Source organism: Alligator mississippiensis, chromosome 15 (assembly GCF_030867095.1).
Source record: "Alligator mississippiensis isolate rAllMis1 chromosome 15, rAllMis1, whole genome shotgun sequence".
NCBI lineage: Eukaryota > Metazoa > Chordata > Crocodylia > Alligatoridae > Alligator > Alligator mississippiensis.
Window position 1 is genome coordinate 16,175,819 of NC_081838.1, and position 23,732 is coordinate 16,199,550.

Here is a 23,732-nt window from a genome sequence, read left to right on the forward strand (position 1 = left end):
AGGGTGGGCAGCCCTATGGATCCTGGCTGAGCTACCTGGGGATGGCAGTATTAACCCCTCTGCCCTGGTTAACCGCTTCCATCCCCCAAACTGCTCCTTTCCTTATTCCTGTGCAGTGAATCTCCAGTAAAGAAATCTGTTCCACAAAGTTTCACCCTGTCACTGCACTTCTCTGCCCGCTCCCGCTTTGTGCAGCCACGAAGGAACCAGGAGGAAGTGCCAGCGGGCAGAGTTGGGAGGGGCTTTCTATGTTCCAGAAGGCACTGCTGAGTCAGGGCTTTGACATGCCCCAGCAGGATTGGGGCCGCAGGGTGCTGGAAGGGGAACCCAGTACCCGGTCACGCTGCCCTGGGCTTCATCTCACACTTCCTCTGCTGCTGAATGATGGAGCTGCAGCCCAGCCTCACTCAAGCCACCTCTCCCCTGCTTTATGCAGGGTTGCTTGCACTTCTGGGGTGCTCAGGGCCTGCAGGATTGAACACTCAAGGGGAAGTCAGCCTGTTTCCTCATTATTCATCATTCCTCGATCTGACTTTTTCAGCCTGGCCACATAACCTTGTTCTCCACCACCTGGTCTCCCCTCACCTGCCCTGCACAGCTCAGCTGGGATGAAGGGGGCTCTCGGACCCCTCCTGCTCTCCCTCCTTCTGCTCCTCCAAGCTGGAGGTGAGTGACAAGGGGCTGCTCTTCCCCGGCTGCAGCCTGGGGCGAACTCAGGCATGGGAGAGGGGTGTCTTTGGGAGCTGTGTTTGTGCTGTGTTTTGCAAAGCGGAGCCCTGGGCTAGGATGAGGGATATCAAAAAGCAGCAGGAGCTTCCAGGGAGATGCATCTTTTCTACTTATTCTATAGAAAATGCAAGACACAGATGGCCTCTAAGTGCCCTTTGCACCTGAGAGAATTGTTGGGCAGCCTGTATTTCTCTAAAGAGCTGAGGAGTCTGTGAACCCTTATCCTCCCCTTTGCCCTCCTGAACCCCCAGGTTGTCAAGAAGTAAAAGTGATGGCTGCTGTTGGGGAGATGGTTCACCTGCAGCCCAAGACATGGCCATTGTCCTGGGTGGCAATCAACTGGAAAGTGAAACTGCATTTAGAAGGCTACTGGATCCTCAGACACGATCAGAACAGGACCTCGGCCAGTCCATTACTGCCCTTTGCTGACAGAGTCTCTTTTCACCCTGGGAATCTCTCGCTGCAGATTAACTCGGTCACGGAGAAAGAAAGTGGCCTCTACACCATGGACCTGAAGCTGGGGGATGGCTCTGGAATCACCAGGAATTTTCAGCTGTTTGTGCTGGGTGAGTCTGGGGGTGCCGCTTTCCTCCCCCTGCTCCCCCTGGGGCACCCAGCCCCTCTCACTGGGACTTCTCTTTCCAGACCGTGTCCAGCAGCCCAACATCAAGGCATCTACTTCCCAGGAACATGGACAATGCTACCTTACCCTGTCCTGCTTGGTGCCCAAAGCTGCCTGGGTCACCTACAGCTGGTCTCAAGGCGTATCTTCCAGCCCAGCCCCAGAGGACCGTTGGCTCCAAGAGCATCAAGCTGATCTGCAGCTGGAGATCACTAAAAGCAGCAGCAACACCTTCTATCACTGCAATGTCAGCAATGCCATCAGCTGGGGCATGGCCACCATCGATGTCGAACCACTGTGCAACTACACAGGTAAGTGCCCCCTTTGCACAGGACATATGAGGGAGGACAGGGATGTTTAGCATCTTCCTGGGTCTCATGGAGCTGGTTCGTGAGCCTGGCCTGAATGAAACCAGAGGAAGGGGCCTAGCATCCGTGAGGATGCTCTAGCTGCCCCAGCCTCCATCCCGGTCTGGCTCCTCCGAGAGCCTGGCAGACTGGTGGGGCTGGGTCTCCGGCCTTGGCGATCCTGGTGGGAAGCCGGGTGGGGAGGGAGGCGGCTCCGGGCTGCCCCGACAGGAACCGGCCCCAGCTCCGCAGCGGGAACCAGCCGGGCCCAGCCCCAGGCGCAAGGAGGAGCCCGGGCCCTGCTCCGGCCTCCGCCCGCTCTGTGCGCACACGGGGCAGGGCACGGCGGACCCCCCGCCCCCCCGCCCCCCCGGCGTCCTGTCCCTGCCCAGGCGGGGTCAGACCCGGCAGCAAGACCGGGGCTCGCACCTGTGTCCTGGCTGGGGCAGCCCCTGGGTCCTGGGCCGCCGGGATCCCGCCGTCGTCCCAGCCGCATCGCCCTGGCCCCGGCCAGCTGGGCCCGCTGGTTCCCCGGCAGATCCGGGCGGGCTGTGGGTCCGTGGCCGCCGCCTCCCGCTTGGCCCGGGCCGAGAGCAGCGTGGCCGGAGCCGCCGCCTCCCCGGAGCGGCCGCAGCCGCCGGCCCAGCGCCGTGCCCGGCATGGCCGGGGCCCCGCGCCTCCTCCTGCTCCTGCTGGCGCTGCCGCGGGCCGGGGAGCGCGGCCGGGCCGGGCCGGGCCGGGGCGGGAGGGCCCGGGAAGGGCGCGGGCAGCGCCGAGCTCCCGGCAGGGCGAGCCCCGCAGCGGGGCAGGGCCGGCGGCGGGGGAGGCCGGGGGCAAAGGCCGGGGCCGGCGGCACTACAGCCTCGGACCTGCCCCTGCCCGGCCGGGACAGGGATCTTGCACCCGGAGCGGCAGAAGCGGCCGGGGCTGGGCAGGGCAATGCCCGTGTGCGCGGGGGTCGCCCTCAGTCCGTGTTGTTCCCCGGCAAGTGCAGCATGGTCCGGAGCCGGTGCAGACGCCGCCCCGACAGAGCTGGTCGGCACCGCGGGGGAGACGGTCACGTTTCCTCTCGAGATCCCGGCAGGGGAGACATTAGATACTGCTGCCTGGACGATTGGCACAGAGTCTAGCAACGGCGGGACCAGGAGACCCCCCGAGTGTCGTTGTGTCAAACAGGCGCTATAGGGGCCGCCTGCGTGTCCCCAACGCCGGCCTCGCACTGCACATCACCGACCTGAGGCCGGAGGACGCGGGGTCCTACACAGCTAAAGTCATAGATTAGTAGATTCACAGATGTCGGGTCAGAAGGGACCTTGCAGATCTTCTAGTCTGACCCCTTGCCCTGGGCAGGAGAGGAAACTGGCCTCAGATGACCCCAGCTGGATAATCATCAAGCCTCCTCTTGAAGACCCCCAGAGTAGGAGCCAGCAATACTTCCCTTGGAAGTTGGTTCCATCTCCTAGCCACCCTGACTGTGAAGTAGCGCCTCCTGATATCTAGTCTGAACCTACTCTCTAACAACTTATGGCCATTATTCCTTGTTACTCCAGGAGGTGCTCGAGGGAAAAGGTCTCTCCCATTCCCTGCTGGTCCCCCCTGGTAAGTTTATAGATGGCCACCAGGTCCCCTCTTAGCCTTCTGTTGTGAAGGCTGAACAGGTTCAGGTCCTGTAGCCTCTCCTCGCAGGTCCTGCCCTGCTGTCCCTGGATCATGCGAGTAGCCCACCTCTGGACCCTCTCAAAGCTGTCTACATCCCTCCTGAAGTGCGGTGCCCAGAACTGGGGGATAAACACCGATAAAAGCGGCAAACAGCGCAAACACCACGGGGCAGCACGAGGCACTTCCCCCTGGCTCTGACCCTCTGCCTTGCTCTTGTTCCAGCAAACACGCCTGACCCGGCCTCATCGCTGTCCTACTGCCAGGCCAAGGGGCTCATCCTGCTGTTGGTGCTGGGGGTGCTGATCACCGGGACCGTGGCGGTGCACATCATGCCTGGCAAGCTGCCGAAACAGGACTGAGCAGGGCCCAGCCCACACCAGCCCTGCTCTGCTCTGGGAGGGAAGGATAGAAAAGCTGCAGCAAGGAGGAGAAGCAGCCAGTGGGCTGCGGGGGTCCGACTCCCAGCGACACAGACCAGTTCCTAAAGCATCACAGGTGCCCTGGAGGAGAAGTGCCACCCCATCGCTGCCTCCTACCGTGCCCGGCGGGGACAACAGACCATGGCCCCCAGTCTGCAAGGCAGTCACTGGCTGGGCTCAGGGACCCACAGACACGGGCAAGACACAACACCGCTGTCCCGGGGGAGCAGCAGCCTCTAAACAAACTTTCCCTCCTCTGCACTGTCTGCTCTCTGAACCCTCAGGGTCAATCCTCCCCCAACTACTCCCCTAGAGCCCCATGGGGTTGCACCGTGGCCCCCAGGGCTTGTTCAGCCATCAGCATTGTGGGTGCCAACGTCCCTGGGAGGCAGGATCTCCACTGGCAGGGGTAATGCCCAAGCACCCTCTTCCCCCCCCCCATTTCTCTTTTGCAACAAACCCAGCCCAGCCCCATCAGGGGGAAGCTCCCAACAAGCCTTGCTGCCTGCCCCTGCACTTCCTGCCCCTCCTTGAAAGCCTGCCTCCACTGCACCCACCCCAGTGCCCGGCCTGGCCCCTGCTCCTGCTCCTCTTCCCAGGCAGGGCACTGCTCTACTGCTGGGCCAAGGGGCTTGTCCTGCTGCCACCTGCCCTGGCTCCCAGGTTTACACAGACTTGGACCCAGGAGCAGGGCCCCGCAGGGTGCTCTGTTGGGACCCAGAGTCCTCCTGGCCTGCGGTTTGAGCTTTGGGCTTAGCTTAAGCTCTGTGCTTTGCATGAATTGTGGTCAAGATGAGCACGCAGTGTAAGGAGCAGGTGGGAAAATACTGTCCCTGCCTGAAACCAAATCGAGAAGTTGGCTTACTAATTTGAATAAATATAGCCTGGACAAAAGAGCAAACCTACCCCCACCTAAGAATGAAAACATCACCTCCGAATAGACAATCCCAGTTAACGGTTACCATAATTTGGCAAACACAAGTAAAATTATTAATATGCATTACGAGAAAGGCTTACGTTGATTTTCTGTATTAAGAAATGCAAGCTATCTGGTATGTAAAGAAAGGAGAGGGTTCAATAAACTTGCTTCTAGTTTAGGACAACAGTGTCTTAGTCCCCTTACCTGGTACAAGACCCAATACAGCGTCACTGGATGCAACAGCTCCCACACCACGCCATGCCCTCGTCTCACCAGGGGCACTGCTGTCTCTGCGTCCACACCAGTTCGGAGCGGAGGGGGACTGATGCTGTCCCCAGGAGGAGGACGGCTCCAGCCTCAAGCTCCTCCTGCCTCTGCCTGGCACTCAGACAGCAGTTGCCAGTCCTGGAAACCCCCCAGCAGAGCCCGGCCTAGTGCCAGCGGGGTGGGCACTGCATCGCTGCCTGGCACAGCCCCAGGGCCCCCTGCCGGCAACCCCGCCCCTGCCTAACCCCTGTCTCGCTTCACCCGGCAGCGCCACAGATGCCCCCTGCCCCCCAGCCGTGTCCGCCTCTGTCCAGGCTGCGCTGCCCGGTGCCTCTTGTAGCAACCCCCGGGGGCAGCGGTGCCCGGGGCATCTGAGTAGCCTGGGAGGGGGGTAGCAGGCACAGGAGCGCGGGGACCGTAATGTGCTGCAAGAGGGGCGATGATCAGGCAGGAAGGCCGCCAGGGAGACGCTTAAAGACCAGGGCAGCTGCAGCTCGTTGGGCCAAAGCCGAGCGCCCCCCGCAGCCTATCTCCCAGCCTCCGGGCTGCCTTCCCGGCCGCTCCTCGCCCCGCCCCGCGCCGGCCTCGCTGCCCGGGCCCGGGCCGGACACCCAGGGGCAGCCCCGGCTCCTCGTGCGTGCTCCGCGCCGCGGACGCTGCTGCTCCGCCTGACATGCGCTCCGTGCCCGGGCCAGGCCGGGGCTGCAGGGCAGAGGCACCGGCAGAGCTGGCGGCCAGGCCGGGCCCTTGGAGCCGGGGGCCGGGCCGGGCCGCGCCGGGCCGGCAGCAGGGCAGCCCCGGTGCTCGGCGCTGGACGCGGGCCGTGGGGCTCGGCGCTGACCCCGCGCGGGGAGCTCCTGGCCCCGGTGCCGCCGCCGCCGCCGCCTTCCCCGCGGGCAGCCCGGGCCGGGCCCCTCCGTGTGCGCCGCTCGCCGCGCCGGGCCGGGCCCGGGGAGCCCGTGTCCGGCCGGGAGCGGTGTCCGTGCGCCGCCGCCTCCAGGCCCCGAGCCTGCGGCCGCCCAGCGCCGTGCCCGGGATGCCCGGGGCCCCGCGCCGCCTCCTGCCCCTCCTGGCCTCACCTGACGGGGGAAAGACCGTGCCCAGGCAGGCGGGTTTCCTCCTAGCGGCGAGCAGCACTTTCTGGGTGCAGCCTGGGGCGAGCTCAGGCATGGGAGAGGGGGGTCTTTGGAGCAGAGACTGTCTTTGGGAGCCGTGTTTGTGCCGTGCTTTGCAGAGGGAAGCCCTGGGCTAGGATGAGGGATATCGAAAAGCAGCAGGAGCTTCCAGGGAGAAGCATCTTTTCTACTTCTTCTGTAGAAAATACAAGACACGGCTTGCCTCTAAGTGCCCTTTGCACCCGAGAGAAGTGTGCGGCAGCCTGTATTTCTCTAAAGAGCTGAGAAGTCTGCGGACCCTTCTCTCCCCCTTGCCCTTCTGAACCCCCAGGTTGTCAAGAAGTAAAAGTGGAGGCTGCTGTTGGGGAGACGGTTCAGCTGCAGCCCAGACATGGCCGTTGTCCTGGTGGCAATCGACTGGAAAGTGAAACACGGTTCACAGACCTACTGGATCCTCAGACATAATAAGAACAGCACCTTGATCAGTCCGTTTCTGCCCTTTGCTGACAGAGTCTCTTTCCACCCTGGCAATCTCTCGCTGCAGATTAACTCGGTCACGGAGAAAGAAAGTGGCCTCTGCACCATGGACCTGATGCTGGGGGATGGATCTGGAATCAGCAATAATTTTCAGCTGTTTGTGCTGGGTGAGTTTGGGGGTGCCGCTTTCCCCCCGTGCTCACCCCCGAGGCACCCAGCCCCTCTCACTGGGACTTCCTCTTCCAGACTGTGTCCAGCAGCCCAACATCAAGGCATCTACTTCCCAGGAGCGTGGACGCTGCTACCTTACCCTGTCCTGCTTGGTGCCCAAAGCTGCCTGGGTCACCTACAGCAGGTCTCGAGGCATATCTTCCAGCCCAGCCCCAGAGGACTGTTGGCTCCAAGAACATCAAGCCGATCTGCAGCTGGAGATCACTAAAAGCAGCAGCAACACCTTCTATCACTGCAATGTCAGCAATGCCATCAGCTGGGGCACGGCCACCATCGATGTCGAACCGCTGTGCAATTACACAGATAAGTGCCTCCTTTGCACCATCCTCAAAATATTGCAACCCATATTAGAAAGAGACCCTATTCTTAAAAAGATCTTCCCAGGGCCACCCATCCTAACCTTCAAACAAGCACCCAACCTCACCAACCTCATCACCAGAAGCAAACTCCCTCAAGGCCAGAACACACCAAAAGGATCCAGACCGTGCCATGACAAGAAATGCAAAACCTGCCAACACATCTCCACCACCCCCACTATCACTGCACCCCACAACAGAGCCATCAGCATCCCAGGATCTTACAGCTGCACCTCCAGAAATGTAACATACCTCATCCAATGCACCAAATGCCCTGATGGAAAATATGCTGGAGAGACCAAACAACAACTGCGCACCTGAATGAATGCACACCGGAAATCCATTAAAGACAGAAATACCCAATTACCGGTGGGGGCACATTTCTCACAGGAGAGCCACTCTTCCTCCAATCTCTCAGTCCTGATCCTCAAAGGAAACTTACACAACACTTCCCAAAGACGAGCCTATGAGCTCCATTTCATCAACCTCCTGGATACTAGAGATCAGTGCATCCAAGAGCCTGGCAGACTGGTGGGGCTGGGTCTCCGGCCTTGGGGCCCCATGCCTCCTCCTGCTCCTGGCAGCAGACAGAGCCCCAGGCTGTGCGGGCAGGGGTGTCTGCGGCTGGGAAAGGCAATGCCTGTGTGCGTGGGGATCCAGCACCACTGCCCTCAATCCGTGTTGCTCCTTTGCTCCGGAGAGAAGTAAGGAGCTGAGAAGTCTGTGAACCCTTCTCTCCCCCTTGCCCTTCTGAATCCCCAGGTTGTCAAGAAGTAAAAGTGGAGGCTGCTGTTGGGGAGACGGTTCAGCTGCAGCCCAAGACATGGCCGTCGTACTGGGCGGCAGTCAAATGGAAAGTGAAACTACGTTCAGAGCATTACTGGATCCTCAGACACGATCAGAAAAGTACCTCGGCCAATCCATTACTGCCCTTTGCTGACAGAGTCTCTTTCCACCCTGGCAATCTCTCGCTGCAGATTAACTCGGTCACAGAGAAACAAAGTGGCCTCTACACCATGGACCTGAAGCTGGGGGATGGCTCTAATGTCACCAGTTACTTTCAGCTGTTTGTGCTTGGTGAGTTTGAGGGTGCTGTTTCCCCGCCGCCCCCCGTGCTGAGCCCCAGGGGCACCCAGCCCCTCTCCCTGGCTCTGACCCACTGCCTTGCTCTAGATCCAGCCTTGTCGCTGTCCTACTACCAGGCCAAGGGGCACATCCTGCTGCTGGTGCTGGGGCGATGATCACCAGGACCGTGGCAGTGTACATCATGGCTGGCAAGCAGGAGAAACGGGACTGAGCAGGGCCCAGCCCACATGGACCCTGCTTCCCTCTGGGATGGAAAGCCTGGGGGAGGGTGCAGCACAGAGCAGCAGCAGGCTGTGGGTCTGCAGGGTCCATCGGTGAGTGTCAGAGGCCAGTCCCTAATGCAGTGCCCAGCACTACAGGCCCACAGGCACCCTGGCACACAGGGTGCCCCCCCACAGCTGCCTCTTCCCCTGCCCAGAAGACCCAGCAGACCCCGGGACCCATCTGTAGGCAGGGATTGCCTGAACTTATGGGCCCAAACATCACTGCCCCAGGGCAACTGCAGCCTCTAAACAAACCTTCCCTCCTCCGTCTCTGAACCCTGTCAGGGGCAATGCTTCCCCCACCCTCGCAAGAGCCTTAGGGCCTGCACCACAGCACTCAGGACATGCTCAGGCATCAGTGTTGCCCATGTCATAGTCCCTGCACTTCTGTGCCCCCTTGAATACCAGCCCTGGACACATGCCCTCCCAGGTGTCTGGCCTGGTCCCTGCTTCTGCACCTCTGCCCAGCCATGACACTGCTCGGCCAGGTGGCTCGCCCTGCTGCTCCTGCAGACACCAGCCCTGGTGCCTATGGGGAGGTTTTACACAGACTTGGACCCAGGAGCAGGGACCCCGCAGGGTGCTGTGTTGGGACCCAGAGGCCTTCAGGCCTGGGTTTTGATCTTTGTGATTAGCTTAAGTGCATACTTAGCTTGTGGTCAAGACAAGCATCCAGGCAAAGGAGCAGCTGGAATAATACTCTCTCTGGCTTAAAACAAATTGGAGAGTTGGCTAACTAAATTGAATAAATATAGCCTGAGCACAAGAGGAACAGTGAGAGCAAACCTACCCCAGCCTAAGAATGAAAAGATGACCTTGGAATAGAGACTCCTAGTTAAAGGTAACCACTTTTGGCAAACAGAAGCAGCTGGTATCAAGAGCAATGCCTCAAGGGTTGGTCCTGGAGCCAGTTTTGTTCAATGTCTTCATCATCGACCTGGAGGATGGGATGCAGTGCACCCTCAGCAAGACTGCAGATGACACCAGGCTGGGGGAAGTAGTAGATACGCTGGAGGATAGGGCTAGGATTCAGAGTGACCTAGACAAATTGGAGGATTGGGCCAAAAGGAGTCCCATGAGGTTCAACAAGGACAAGTGCAAAGTCCTGCACTTAGGACGGAGCAATCCCATGTGGCGGTACAGGCTGGGGGCTGACTGGCTGGGCAGCAGCTACACAGAAAAGGACCTGGGGGTGACAGTGGGCAAGAAGACGGGTATGAGCAGGGTATGCAGGGTGCTCTTGTTGCCAAGAAAGCTAATGGCATCCTGGGCTGCATTGCTAGGAGTGTTGCCAGCAGGTCATGGAAGTGATTCTTCCCTCTGTTCGGCACTGGGGACGCCACATCTGGAGTCCTGTGTCCAATTTTGGGCCCCCCACTACAGAAATGACATGGACACACTGGAGAGAGTCCAGCATATGACAACAAAAATGGTTGTGGGGCTGGGAGACAGGACTTGTGAGAAGAGGCTGCAGGAATTGGGCATATTTAGTCTAGAGAAGAGAAGACTGAGGGGGGGTTGAATAGCAGACTTCAGCTCCCTGCAGGGGGGTTGCAAAGAGGATGGAGCTGGGCTGTTCTCAGTGGGGGCAGATGACAGAGCAAGGAGCAAAGGGCTCAAGCTGCAGCAAGGGAAGTTGAGGTTAGATGTTATGAAGATCTTTCTCATGAGGAGGGTGGTGAAACACCAAGACAGATTACCCAGAAAAGTGGTGCCATCTCCATCCTGGGAGGCTTTTAAGGCCCGGCTAGACAAAGCCTTGGCTGGGATGATCTAGTCGGGGCTGGTCCTCCTTTGAGCAGGAGTTGGACTGGATGTGACCCCCTGAGGTCCCTTCCCACCCTTATTTTCTATGATTCCATGATTGTTAATATGCATTAGCAGGAAGGCTTAAGTTGATTTTCTGTATTAAGAAATGCAAGCTATCTGGTATGTAAAGAAAGGGGAGGGCATGTACCCTCCTGAACCTAGTCCTGAATGATCCAGTTGCCTATCTAACATCCATATTGCAGACAAAAGAGTTGGGAACCTTGGAAAAGAGCTCATGGACTGGCCATGCAGTGACAACACCTCCGTTCAAACTTGGGGTGGTCAGCATCTTTTCTTGCTTTGCACTAAGTACAGGTCTATAATTATAACCACTGCAAATACTTCATTATTCATTTACGGTTGTATCCGACAGGGTTCAATAAACGTGCTTCTAATTTAGGACACCTGTGCCTTAGTCTCTGTACCCTGTACAAGACCCAATATAGCTGCACTGGGCACAACAGCTCCCCTGCCACCTCTGCACTCCTGACACTTGGGGCACCGCTGTCCCTGCCTCGGGGCAGCTCCAAAGGGGAGCAGGGAGGGCTGATGCTGGATCCAGTGGGACGCAACGTAGATGCAGGGTGCGCACTGCATCACTGCCCAGCACAGACCCAGGGCCACCAACCTGCAACTGGCACCCACAACCGCTGCCTCCCTGCTCGCAGCTCAGCGGCAATCCCGCCCCGCACCCTGCCGTGTCTGTCTCTGTCCAGGCTGCGCTGCCCAGTGCCTCTTGTACCAATCCGCCAGGGGCAGCGGCCATGATCAGGCAGGAAGGCCGCCAGGGAGACGGTCAAGGACCCGGGCAGCTGCAGCTCGCTGGGCCAAAGCCAAGCGCCCCCGCAGCCTCCCTCCCAGGTGAGCCAGCTCTGGGCTGCCTTCCTGGCCGCTCCTCGCCCCGCACCTAGCGGCGAGCAGCACTTTCTCGGTGGAGTAGCATCCTGACCCGGGTAATGCAGAGTTAGCCTCCCACCTCCATGTCTGTCTTGGGCAGTTGATTGTCTGTATTGCTTCTTTCCTCTCCTTAGCCTGGTTTTGTAGGTGCTCATTGATGGCAATTAACAGGCTACGTTAGCTAGGTCCTGTGTATTGAGCTGATCCCCAGTGAATCATGATTGATTGGTAACTGGTAACACAGTAGCTTAGCAGCCAGGCCTGCAGTAGTGTCTCCCACCCCTCAAGACAGATAGTCAGTCCCACAAGCACCCATGGCAGGAGTCTTGCCTGTCAGCAGCTAGGGGTGCAGGGCCCCAGGACCCCCCTGCACCGATCTCCTCCACAGCTGGCCGGTGTCACAGCAGGGGCCACCATCCCTGCAGCTATCACCCCGCTGCACCTTAGCATACGCAGTGTCACCCATGGCACGAGTTTTGTTTGTGCACAGCTTGAGGGGCATTTCCCCTCAAACCCCTGCACCAATCTTCTTCAAACCTGGCAGGCTTTGTGGCCTCAGCATAGGCTACCACCCCTGCAGTTGTCACGCCCCCTCCCCATGTTGTAATGCCTAGACGTGATATGAGTTTTGCTTGCAAGAATTTGGGGTGCAGTTCCCCTCAAACCCCTGCACCAGTTTGGGTAGCCCAATTTGGTGCCAGCACTTTGACCCAGATGTGCTGGTTTGGACCCCGAAGTGTCCGAAGCTTCTCCATATCCGAAGCTCTGTCCAAAGCCTCACATGGCCCTACCTCTCATGCCATGGGTGCCAAGTGCAATGTTCCCATTCACCTCACTGTGCAGCTGCAGGTGCTGGGTGGCCATCTCCATCCTCCAGCCCCCCCCCCCGCCCCCAACTCCACACCTGTCTCTTTGCTGGTATTTCCTGCTAAGGTGATGACAGAACAGGTATGAGGTTTACTCCTCTGAAGCTTTATATACCTCTTGGCACTGCCGTGAGTGCTCTGCACCCTGTATGGCCAGTGCCCAACCACACAGGAGAAGGAACGTGAGGCAGGAAGCATGCAGCCGCTGCAGTGGAAGTGTCTGCAGCGTGGAAGAAGCCTCTTGGTCATGTCTCTGCAAGCTCTCACCGTATCAAGGCGGGGGCCAAGCCCTCCCAAAAAGCCGCTGTACGTCACACCTGTCCCAGCTTGTAACCACATCCCTTTGGCTCACTCAGGTCTGCTTCAGTACTTGATGTCTTTGCTGTTCATAGCAAGGGTGTCTGCATGGCTCAGTCTCACCAGAAGCAATTCTGCTTTCTAGTAATGTCCTCCCTGCTGCATGCACCATGAGCACCCGGGGCCTGCAGAAACAGACCCCTCTGTGGGGAAGTCGGCTTGGTTCCTCCTAAGTCATGTCTCTGTCTGACTCCTTCAAGCCTAGCTCCCCAATGCCTGCTCGCCCTTCAAATGCCTGCTGTAATGGGGGAAGCTCTCTGTCCCATTCTGCTGTGCCTCCTGCATTTCCACACTCAGGTTAAGTAAGAAGGGGCTGTGTTTCCCCCGGTGCAGATAATTGGTGTGGGAACAGACATCAGGTGGTTGTGTCTAGTCCAGTCCCCTGCTCAAAGTGGTACTAGGCCCCGCCACATCATCCCAGCCAAGGCTTTGTCTAGCCAGGTCTTAAAAACCTCCAGGGATGGAAATTGCACCACGTCTCTGAGTAACCCGGGGGTGAACGCAGACTGCTGGTTTCTGCAAGGCAGGGATGGTCTCTGGTCTTGCAGTTTTGTTCCAGCACTGCCCCAGCATGGGAGCTCCGGGGAGCTGCAGCCACATGGGCACTTACACTGGTATTAGCACTGTCACTTGTGCCAGGGGGTGAGGGGATAACACTGAGCACTACACAGAAACATGAGGCAGGCAGCCTGCAAACAGCTTAGTGGCCTTGTAAGCACCAGCTACTGCCCTCCGAAGGTTTCTGTTCTGAATGTCTCCTAGACCTCGGTCAAAGAGTATTGGGTCTTTATATGCATTTGAAATGGGAAATTGTGTGTATGTGTGTTGGGGGCGGGGGTGGTTCTTTTGATTCTGGAAAGAAACTTTTGCAGTTTTAGAAATCTCCATGTGGGAGGAGTTTGCAGATGGGGGACTGCTGCTTGGGCCTGTGGATGTGCATGGGGGCTGGGCCAGGGAGCGGGGAGGATAGAGCTTAGCGCCCAGGATGCCCAGAGCCCTGCACCTCCTCCTGCTGCTCATGGGCAGGGGTGGGAGCAGGAGGAATCAGGGCACAAAGGCCAGGGCAGGGGGCACGAGAGCCTCGGAGCTGCCCCTGCCTGGCTGCAGGCAGGTGCTGGGGCTGTGCAGGAAGGGCTGCCCGGGGTTGGGCAGAGCATTGCCTGTGCTCGTGGGGGATCCAGCTCTGTCACCCTCAGTTTGCGTTGTCCCCTGTCAAGTGCAGGATGGTCCAGAGCAGGGGCAGATGCAGCCCTGATGCAGCTGGCCAGGACACCAGGGGAGACAGTCACCTTCCTTATTGGGATCCCGGGAGGGGAGAGATTGAAGAGTGTTGCCTGAACTGTTGGCATAGGCAGTCTAGCAGTGCTGGTACCAGGAGACGACCCCCACCCCCAGCCCGGGTGTCAATGTGACAGACAAACGCTATAGGGGCCACCTGCAGCTCCCCGGTGACCTCTCAGCACAAATCACCGACCTGAGGATGGAGGACGTGGGGTGATGACTCTGAAACTCATGCTAAGCTTGGGCCTACTCACAAAAGTTAAAATACAGAATACTGATGCTAATTGCATAATGCAAGAAGGTGCGAGTTCATGGCTAGGCCATCCAAGAAGGAATAATGAAGTATCTCTCCCAGCTTATCTTGCTCTATTCAGGATGATTTCAGGCAGACTCTTAGTTGTCTGGTGTGTAACCATATGAAATGTCCATGCTTCATTAATTAGTATGGTAAATATTTATTTTGTGACTAACTCGTGTTTATGTGCAGGAAGAGACATTCTCCATAAGTGATAGATGTCTCCTCCTGATTTAGTATGTTTTTCCTGGCTGTTAATCAGTTTCTTGATATGTTGCAAACTGGATAGCCTCTTGTCACTGAAGAAGGTAACTCATTCAAATTAGAAATTTCTGATAACCAGTAATGAGCAGGTTAATTAACAGCATTATCCCATCAATTACTGCTTGGGACTCTCTTGATTTACACAACTAAAAGAATGCTTTGAAGATGCTAAACTAAGAGTGAAAAAAAGACAGTAAAACAGCAAACAGCGCGCACTTCAGGAGTGAGAAATCTCTCCGACACCAGTTGCTGATGCGCCCGACTTGCTCGAAAAGTTGAAGAGAAACAGACCGCCTCTTCGTCACCTGTTTGGTGAGAAATCATCACCATACAGCTAATTGCTGGGCTTTGATTTGGTTGGGGCTCACTTGACTTAGGCTTTATTTACTATAAGTATTTAAAACCTTCTGTCACTCATCAAACGAGGTGTCGTGTCAATCCCTGGGCTAGTCCAAAATCCTAAGTTTTTATTTGCTAACACGGGGTCCTACAAAACTACAGTCAACATGGATAAAATCATATTTACTAGCCGCTTCACACTGCACAGCTATGGTGAGTCATATGTTATTTAACTCTGTAGCAAAGATAACTCAATGATGTAGGAGTTAGACAGTCTCTGCACACTGAGGCAATCTCTCCTCTACGATCTAAGTGTGACAGCCTAGTTAATGTAAAGGTCTGTGAAGGGCACAAAGATGTTACCCCTCCGTGGAAGGAGCAGGATGAGCACTTCTGCTTGTGTGCACACAAGAGCACAAGAATGGTCCTGGATACCCCCAAAGGATGTGAATCCCCTTCTGTGGAAAGGGGCAGGATGTTGTCTGCCAACCCGGCCATGTGGCCCAACTGGGAGGAAGCACATTGGAAGCAAAACTTACCGATACAAGAGCAGGAGCCCTGGGGGGCTGGCAGCTCATGGGATGAGCAGGGATAAGGGAAGCCTCTTCCCAGGAGGCCAAAAGCATGTCGACTGGTGGTAGGTAAGACCGAGCGAGCTGATCAGCCGCACAGGGTCATGACTGTGGAGGCACCTGGGTACAAAGAGGCTATCAAAGCTTTTCCTGGAAGAGCTGAGAACAGACCTCGGGGCCCTTCCAGGAAGAGTCAGGAACACAACCTGGTGACTCGGGTCCTGCCAGAAAGAGCTGGGATCGGACCCAAGCCCTGGAGGCCTGCCTTGCATGCACAGCAATGCCTTCCTTGTGCATGGCACAAGGGGAAGATCAGGCACTGCCCTTAATCGCTGGAGCTCACTTGAAAGCTTTGCCTGCCCCATGTGCACATCTCCAGAGCCCAACTGCAGCTGGAGCTTGCTGGATACAGCAGTGACCTCCAAACACACAACCCAGCAGTACCCTCAGCTGGGGCATGGCCACCAGCAGTGTTGAGCCACTGTACAACTCCTCTTGTAAATGCCCCTTTACACCAGACAGGCGAGGAGGGACAGGAATGTTTATCACCTTCCTGGGTCCAATATAGCTGGTTCCTGAGACTGGCCTGGGTGAAACCGGAGGAAGGGGCCTCGCAGAGCTGCCCTGAGCTGAGGATGCTCCCCCTGCCCCACCCTCCACACTGGTCTGGCTCATCTCAGAGCCTGGCAGACTGGTAGGGCTAGGTCTGCAGCCTTGGGGCAGCCCCTTCGAGAACCTGGTGGGAAACCGTAGAGGCGGAGGCACCATTTCCCCAGCACTGGGGCAGTCCCCCTGGCCAGGCTGCCCAAAAGCCAGGGACCTGGAAACCAAGGGTCCCCAGCCCTTGGCTGCCCCAGAGCCGGGGGCACTGACTTGATTGCCTGGAGGTAGTGGGGCTCAGCAAGGGTCCCAGGCTCCACAAAGGCACCGCTCAGGCATGTCCTGCCCCCCCTCCCCCTGCACACACCAAGCCTGGATGATTGCTGTTACTGCAGCCTTGTCGGTTCAGGCCCAGCTGTTCCCCAGTGTCCAGGTGACTCACTGCAGAGATTTCAGGGCTGTGTGATGTCCATCTGGACCCAGAAAGTGCTTGTCCACACACCAAGTCCTGGTAGCTCAATGGCAGTGGCGGCTCCTGAGTCTCTTAAAACTTCCTGACCAAGAGAGTGGTAATAAGGCCAATGGAGAAGCCTTTGCAGGGCAGGTCCCTCAGGGTTGCTCTCACGACATGGGTGCTGTCTGTAAAAGCTTGGATGGTGTCTCTTGCAGAAAAATGCAAGGAAGTGGCTGGGGCAAGACTGGGTTGTGGTGACAAGACTGCCACAAGAAAAAAAAGTCTCCATGATGGCTACAACCCATTAGGGTGTAGACACAGTGAAGCTTGAGGCACCCAATACCAGACCCATGCCATAAAATAATTAGACTGATGGTTCCTCTAAAAGGAAAATTGTTGGCAGACACCTGACACACTCATCACATGTGTATATCCAAGCTAAAAGAACAAGAAAAAGAACGACAGAGTCGGTGTAACTAGAAAAGGAAAGGAAACTACATATACATTTCAATTGAACTAGCAGCTAAAGACTAAATATACATTTCATGTAAAACCTGTAAAAGGTGCAATGAATACAGGGAAAATGTCCTGTATGTGACATCCTCACATTTCTCACATCAGGCATCCAGGGTCTAAGATGTTATGCTGAAGTATTCAGACATTTGTATGTCTGGAGTTTTGTAAGCAGACCATCCTGGTACAAGCTATTGCAAATTTGCCCCATTGATAAATACCCAAAGATGGGTCCGGTCACTAGGGTGGCCATCATAGAGGACAAGCTGGTTGTCCTCTGTCCTCTATTGATACAAAACCTGATGCCTTTATGTCCTCTATGTTACTCTTGAAGAGAAAAATAGAGGACATAAAGGTGTCCAGATCGAGAACAGAAGACAAAGTAGCAGAAAACTGGAATGTCCTCTCTGATGGCCACCCGACCGGTAACCAAAGCCTCTAACATCCTGTTTGGTCACTCAAGGCCCAACACATTTAATCACAAGAAACACAGGTCTTCACACCTGGACAAAGCCAAAAACAGCAGCCAGGCAATTTAACAATTGTAATGTGATGGTCACCCTTTTCCTCCCTGTTTTGTTAGGATTTTAATCAGCCAGCCAACAAAGAAAAATGTTTGAAGCTATACCATTAAACAGCATAAAGCAAGACAGAAGTGCCAGCAAGGTGTGCAGTCCAGAGAAAATGCAGAAGCCATCCTGCACCACGAGCGCATGAGTGAAGGACCCACACTCGGTGAAAGCTGCCATCATCTGCTTTCTGCCCGCTAGGGTAAAAATCTCTTGCAGCTAACATATTACAAGGACTAATAGCTCGTTTCAGTGGGAAAGAGTTTTTTTCCTGCAATTTAGTTTTATTCCTTGTTGGTACCTATCTTAGCTTTTTTTTTTCCTTAAGAAATTGTTCATATTCCAAGCCAAATCAACCAAATCAAGTCCAAATCCGTGAGGCAGTCCAGAACCATAAGTGCCCAAACAACCAGCAAACAACCTCCACCCACACCAGGGGCTTCAGATATTTCCAAAGTCTTTTGGCAGGCATCCTAAGTCCAGGCCCAAGCCCAGAGGTTTGGGGTTTGGATGTTCCCAAGTTTCACCTGCCCTCAGCCATATGGCCAAAGGACCAAGATAAGGAGGAGACTCCCCATTTCCAGAAAATGGGCCTTAAGCCCCAACACCTCGATGGGTACTAATTATACCTTTATAAGTGCAACAGGGAACTGAGGTTGCTGGGTCTCTTAAAACTTTCTCAGCAAAAAAATGCAGAAGATGTTGCAGGGGAAGTCCCTCAGTGTTGCTGTCATGCCATGGGTGCAAAGGCAATGTTCCCCTTCACCTCCTGGTGCAGCTGCAGGCGCTGGCCATCTATGTCCATCCTGCAGCTCCCCCCACCTCCCCGCATGTCTCTGTGCCATTATTTTCTGCTAAAGGGGTGACAGAACCAGCCTGAGTCTTTCTCCCCTGCAGCTTCACACATCTCTAGCCCTGTACCCTGTACGGCCAGTGCCCAACCGCAGAGGAGAAGGAATGTGAGGCAGGAAGCACACGGCGACTGTTGTTGGAGTGTGTGCAGTGCAGAGAATGCCTCTCTCGCTCTCTGCAAGCTCCCACCATAGCAGGGAAGGAGCAGACGCTCCCACTGAGAAAGTGCTACATGTCAGACATGTCCTGGCTTGTAACCACATCTCCTTCCAGCCTCGCTCCCCTCTGCCTGTTGGGATTTCACGTGCCTGCTGTGATGGAGGAAGCTCTCTGCCGTTTGTGCTGTGCCTCCTCCTGCATTCCCAAGCTTACGGTAAGTGCCAAGGGGCTGTGTTTACCCGGGGTGCAGACAGGAGAGGTTATAGATTCACAGAAAATGGGGGTGGGAAGGGACCTCAGGAGGTCACATCAAGTCCAACCCCCTGCTCAAGGCAGGACCAGCCCCAATTACATCATCCCAGCCAAGGCTTTGTCTAGCTGGGCCTTAAAAACCTCCATGGATGGAGACTGCACCACCCGTCTGGGTAACCCTGGGGAGAACGCAGGCTAATGGTTTCTGCAAGGCAGAGACAGTCTCTAGTCTTGCCGTGGTGCCATTTGTTCCAGCGCTGCCCCAGCACAGGAGGTCCTAGGAGCTGCAGCCACACGGGCACATACAAGGGTAACACACTGTTCCTTGTACCAGGGCATGAGGGGATGAAACCAAGAACTTCACAGATACACAAGGCAGGCAGCCTGCTAACAGCCCAGTGGGCTTGGAAACATCTGCTCCCTGTCTTCTGGAAAGTTTCTGGTCTCAATGTCTCCTGGACCTCAGTCAAAGAAGACTGGGTCCTGATATGTGTTTGAACTACAAAGTCAGGGGGGTGGGGGACAGCTTCACATTTTGGAAAGAAACCTTTTTTGCTTTAGAAATCTCCATGTGGGAGGAGTTTGCAGGTGAGGGCCTGCTGCTTGGGTCTGTGGGGTGCATGAGGGTGTGGGTAAGACAGATTTTAGAGCCTTAGAAAGTTAAAACCCAGGTACATGCCACTGAGCTGGTACATGCCACTGGGGCCTGGGCTGGGTGACAGCTTTCTAAATCAGGCTGTGCTCAGTGGAGCTACCTGCTAGTTGCTCATCAAGGGCTGTCTCAGCCCCAACAGGTCTGCAGGAAGCCTGGATCCATGTGTTCTCCAGGCTGTCAGCACAGCTCGGCTACTGGCCCTGAGTTCCCTTGGAGCCAGACCGGGAGCTGCACCTACTTTTCCCCACATGTGTTCCCTGGGCTTAGAAATGGTGCAGGGTTGGGGGTTCCCAGTGGCCCCTAACCTAGGACCTGCCGCAGCCAGGAAACATCTCCAAGTCCTGGTGCTTGGGGTGTGGTACCCTGTTCTTGATGCCAGTGTCTGAATCCGCCTTGGCATAGACAGGCTGACCCCATATCAGAACAGACATGTTAAAGGCTGAAGGAGAAGGTGGCAAAGTGAACTGGGATCCTTCTTGCAATGCTCTGGGGCTGGTGCTTGGCACAGGGAGCTTGTGCCCTTCCAGCTGAATCTCCCTGGCCCATGGGAAAGCTGGGCCTTGCTCGTGTTCACCCTGCAGAGCTCCCTGCATTGTTCCTTTCTGGGGCGTCCAGCCCTGAGAGGCAGGTACAGGAAATACAATGACCACTAAGGCAGTTTTCCCAGGGGCAAGAGAGTACCCCTGGAGGTAATGTATAGTAATAAACCTCCCATATTCATTTCCTGCTGGAAGATCTTGGCTTTATGCCTACTTTATGGACCTGGGAGATTCGTTCCTAGCTTGCTTCTGTGGCCATATGGCCTAGAGCATGTGAAACCCAGGGGCATCCACACCCCAAGTCTCTGGGCTTGGGCTTGGGCTTACATGTTGGATACCCGCTAAATGATTTGAAAACATCTGAAGCCCCAGGTGGAGGTGGAGGATGTTTGCTGGTTGTAGGACCACTTATGGTTCTTGAATGACTTGCAGATTAGGAATTGATTTGGCTGATTTGGCTTGGAACAGAAACAAAATCCCTAAAAATAAAAAATAAATAAAAAATTAAATAAAAAACTGCCACAGCAAGGTGCAGAAGGCGCTCAGAGCCTGAGATCTGCTACCAATCATGGAGCTGCTCCCTGATGATGACACCTGGCCATCAGGGAGTGGATCTTCCATGAGGACCTATGCAGGACCAGAGACCTGAACTGACTAATAGCACACCGCACTCAACCAATGGGGTTTGGAGACACAGAGCAGCTGCACTGTGAGGTGAAGGGGAACATTGCCCTTGGCACCCATGGCATGAGAGTAATCCTGAGGGACCTGCCCTGCAAAGCCTTCTACGTGGGCCTTATTGCCACTCTCTTGGTCAGGAAGTTTTAAGAGACACAGCACACCCTGCTCCTTGGTGCACTTATAAAGTGGGCTTTTAAACCTTGTACTTTAAGAATTGACACAAAACTCAGAAAGTCTTGCTTTAATAAGTACCAGTAAGCTATAAACCTAAGTGACAGAAAAAGATTATTTGCACTGTGAAATGAGCTATTAGTCCTTAGCTGCAAGAGATTTTTGCCCAAACAGGCAGGAAGCAGTTGATTTAATAGATTTCATAGACATTAAGGCTGGAAGGGACCTTGGAAGATCATTGAGTCCAGTCCCCTGCCCCAGGGGCAGGAAGTCAGCAGGGGTCACAGGATCCCAACAAGATAAACGTACAATTGACTCTTGAAGGAGTCCGGAGTAGGTGCTTGCACCACCTCCAGCGGCAGTCTGTTCCAGGTCCTGGGGGCTCAGACTGTAAAGAAGTTCCTCCTTATGTCTAGCCTGAAATGGTCTTGGAGAAGTTTGTGACCGTTTGACCTTGTCATCCCATGCGGCACTCTGGTGAACAGATGTTCCCCCAGATGCTGGTGAAGACCCCTTAATTACTGATATGCAGCCACCAGTTCCCCCTGAGCCTGTGCTTTTCCAGCCTGAAGAGTCCCTCTCAGCCTCTCATCTTAAGGTCTGTTTTCCAGACCTCTGATCATGTGCATGGCTCTCCTCTGGACTCTCTCAAGCTTCTCCACATCCTTCTTAAAGTGTGGAGCCCAGAATTGGATATAGCACTCCAGCTGCAGCCTAACCAAGGCCAAGTACAGCAGGAGGATGACATCCTGGGATTTGTTGGAGAAGCATCTACGGATGCAAGACAGAGTTTTGCTCGCTTTGCTGGCTACAGCATCACATTCGTGGCTCATATTCATCATGTGGTTAATCATGACCCCCAAGTCCCTCTCAGCCATGGTGCTAGCAAGTGTAGCACTGACGAGCCTATAAGCATGCTGCGCATTTTTCTTCCCAAGGCGGAGTACCTTGCATTTTTCGGAGTTGAAGGCCATCAACATTGGTTGATGTCCTCTTTCAACATTGGAGTTGATGTCAGGTTTCACCGAGCATGTGTCTTCACTCATGTGCTGGTAGTGTGCCACAGGCCAACTGGGCACTGTGAGTATATCAATTTAGTTGCCTGGCTGACTGGGTGCTGCAACTGTATCAGCCCCTAGGCTGTTTGGTTCGGGATTGAAAGGCTGAGTTGGGCGTGAAGCAATGGCAAATTTATTATAGCTTACACACAGAACAGTTAACAGAAAGATCAATGCGATAAGCAGATAATGCAGTATTGAAGAGCTAATAGTAAATAATAACAACAGATAGATAGATCAATCTATCGCAGGCAAAGTCAGGCATCCCCGATCGACAATGTCAGAGGGATTACTGGGGAAGTTGTCTTGATCAGATTCCGATCTTCACTCACACCGGGAGTTCGGGGTCTGGGCTTGGAAAAGCTATTACCGTTCTGTTCCCTTTTTCCTGCTGGTTACCTGACGCATGCACTTTTTGTACCTAGTCTTATGCTAATCTGTTGGTTTTAGAGCCACTCACAATCTTGCCCTATAGCTGTTACCCTGTGGGATGAAAATGTGTAAAAATTATTATAAAAGTTTACTACCCAGACACCGGTAGCAGAGTCGGCAGTTGCCAATCTCAGGAGGTGCAAGTACCCCGCGCCCCCCGTACCCTCCCTATGCATCGCCTGCGGCATTAGTGCACCCAGCAGGGAGGACGTTAGTAGAAAGCACAATTGCTCCCGTTGAGACTGACCCACACAGATGCCCATGCTATGAACAGCAGACCTGAGTCAGAGGGATGTGGTTACAAGCCAGGCAAAGTCTGACATACGGTGGCTTTTCAGCCAGGGCCTCTGCCCCTGTCCTGGTACAGTGGGAGCTTGCAGAGACATGACTGAGTGGCATCGTCCACGCTGCAGACACTTCCACACCACGGCCCACCTGCTTCCTGCTTCTCCGCTGCGGTCAGGCACTGGCCATACAGGGTGCTGAGCGCTCACAGCAGGGCCAAGAGGTGTGTAAATCTCCAGAGGAGAAAACCTCATACCGGTTCTGTCACCTCTTTAGCAGGAAATACCGGCACAGAGACTGGCGTGCAGGTGGAGAGCGGGCATTGCTGCATTACCCGGGGCAGGGTACCACCCCGCCCAGAAAGAGCTGCTCGTCGCTAGGAGGAAACCCGCCTGCCTGGGCACGGTCTTTCCCCGGACAGGTGAGGCCAGGAGGGGCAGGAGGCGGCGCGGGGCCCCGGGCATCCCGGGCACGGCGCTGGGCGGCCGCAGGTGCGGGGCCTGGAGGCGGCGGCGCACGGACACCGCTCCCGGCCGGACACGGGCTCCCCGGGCCCGGCCCGGCGCGGCGAGCGGCGCACACGGAGGGGCCCGGCCCGGGCTGCCCGCGGGGAAGGCGGCGGCGGCGGCGGCACCGGGGCCAGGAGCTCCCCGCGCGGGGTCAGCGCCGAGCCCCACGGCCCGCGTCCAGCGCCGAGCACCGGGGCTGCCCTGCTGCCGGCCCGGCCCCCGGCTCCAAGGGCCCGGCCTGGCCGCCAGCTCTGCCGGTGCCTCTGCCCTGCAGCCCCGGCCTGGCCCGGGCACGGAGCGCGTGTCAGGCGGAGCAGCAGCGTCCGCGGCGCGGAGCACGCACGAGGAACCGGGGCTGCCCCTGGGTGTCCGGCCCGGGCCCGGGCAGCGAGGCCGGCGCGGGGCGAGGAGCGGCCGGGAAGGCAGCCCGGAGCCGGCTCACCTGGGAGCCCAACGAGCTGCAGCTGCCCCGGGCTGTAAGCGTCTCCCTGGCGTCCTTCCTCTGGATGATTTGATCACCCCTCCTGCAGCACATAACGGCCCCTGCCCCTCCTGGCCAGATGCCCCGGGCACCGCTGCCCCCGGGGGTTGCTACAAGAGGCACCGGGCAGCGCAGCCTGGACAGAGGCGGACACGGCTGGGGGGCAGGAGGCATCTGTGGCGCTGCCGGGAGCAGGGAGGCAGGGGTTAGGCAGGGGCGGGGTTGCCGGCGGGGGGCCCTGGGGCTGTGCCAGGCAGTGATGCAGTGCCCACCCTGCTGGCACTAGGCCGGGCTGTGCTGGGGGGTCTCCAGGACTGGCAACTGCTGTCTGAGTGCCAGGCAGAGGCAGGAG

The 23,732-nt window shown here is 56.3% G+C and overlaps 1 protein-coding gene across 2 annotated transcripts; it reads left to right on the top strand.

Annotated features, from left to right (window-relative positions):
- The first annotated feature begins 575 nt into the window (after nucleotides 1-575).
- Nucleotides 576-4,879, top strand: LOC132245513 (natural killer cell receptor 2B4-like). Of its 2 annotated transcripts, none has more exons than XM_059718033.1 (4): nucleotides 576-666; nucleotides 1,196-1,295; nucleotides 1,375-1,662; nucleotides 3,580-4,879. In XM_059718033.1, the coding sequence occupies exons 2-4, from the start codon at nucleotides 1,235-1,237 to the stop codon at nucleotides 3,714-3,716; spliced, it is 486 nt and encodes a 161-aa protein (XP_059574016.1). In that variant the 5' UTR covers nucleotides 576-666; nucleotides 1,196-1,234; the 3' UTR covers nucleotides 3,717-4,879. The 2 variants fall into 2 exon arrangements, with proteins under 2 accessions (XP_059574016.1, XP_059574015.1); XM_059718032.1 differs by having other exon boundaries at nucleotides 586-666; nucleotides 981-1,295.
- Nucleotides 4,880-23,732: the final 18,853 nt, after the last annotated feature.

Coding starts and splice junctions, on each gene's coding strand:
- LOC132245513 (XM_059718032.1), top strand. CDS start 609: ATGAAGGGGGCTCTCGGACCCCTCCTGCTCTCCCTCCTTCTGCTCCTC. Junction 667..980: donor TCTGCTCCTCCAAGCTGGAG/GTGAGTGACAAG, acceptor CTGAACCCCCAG/GTTGTCAAGAAGTAAAAGTG. Junction 1,663..3,579: donor ACCACTGTGCAACTACACAG/GTAAGTGCCCCC, acceptor CTCTTGTTCCAG/CAAACACGCCTGACCCGGCC.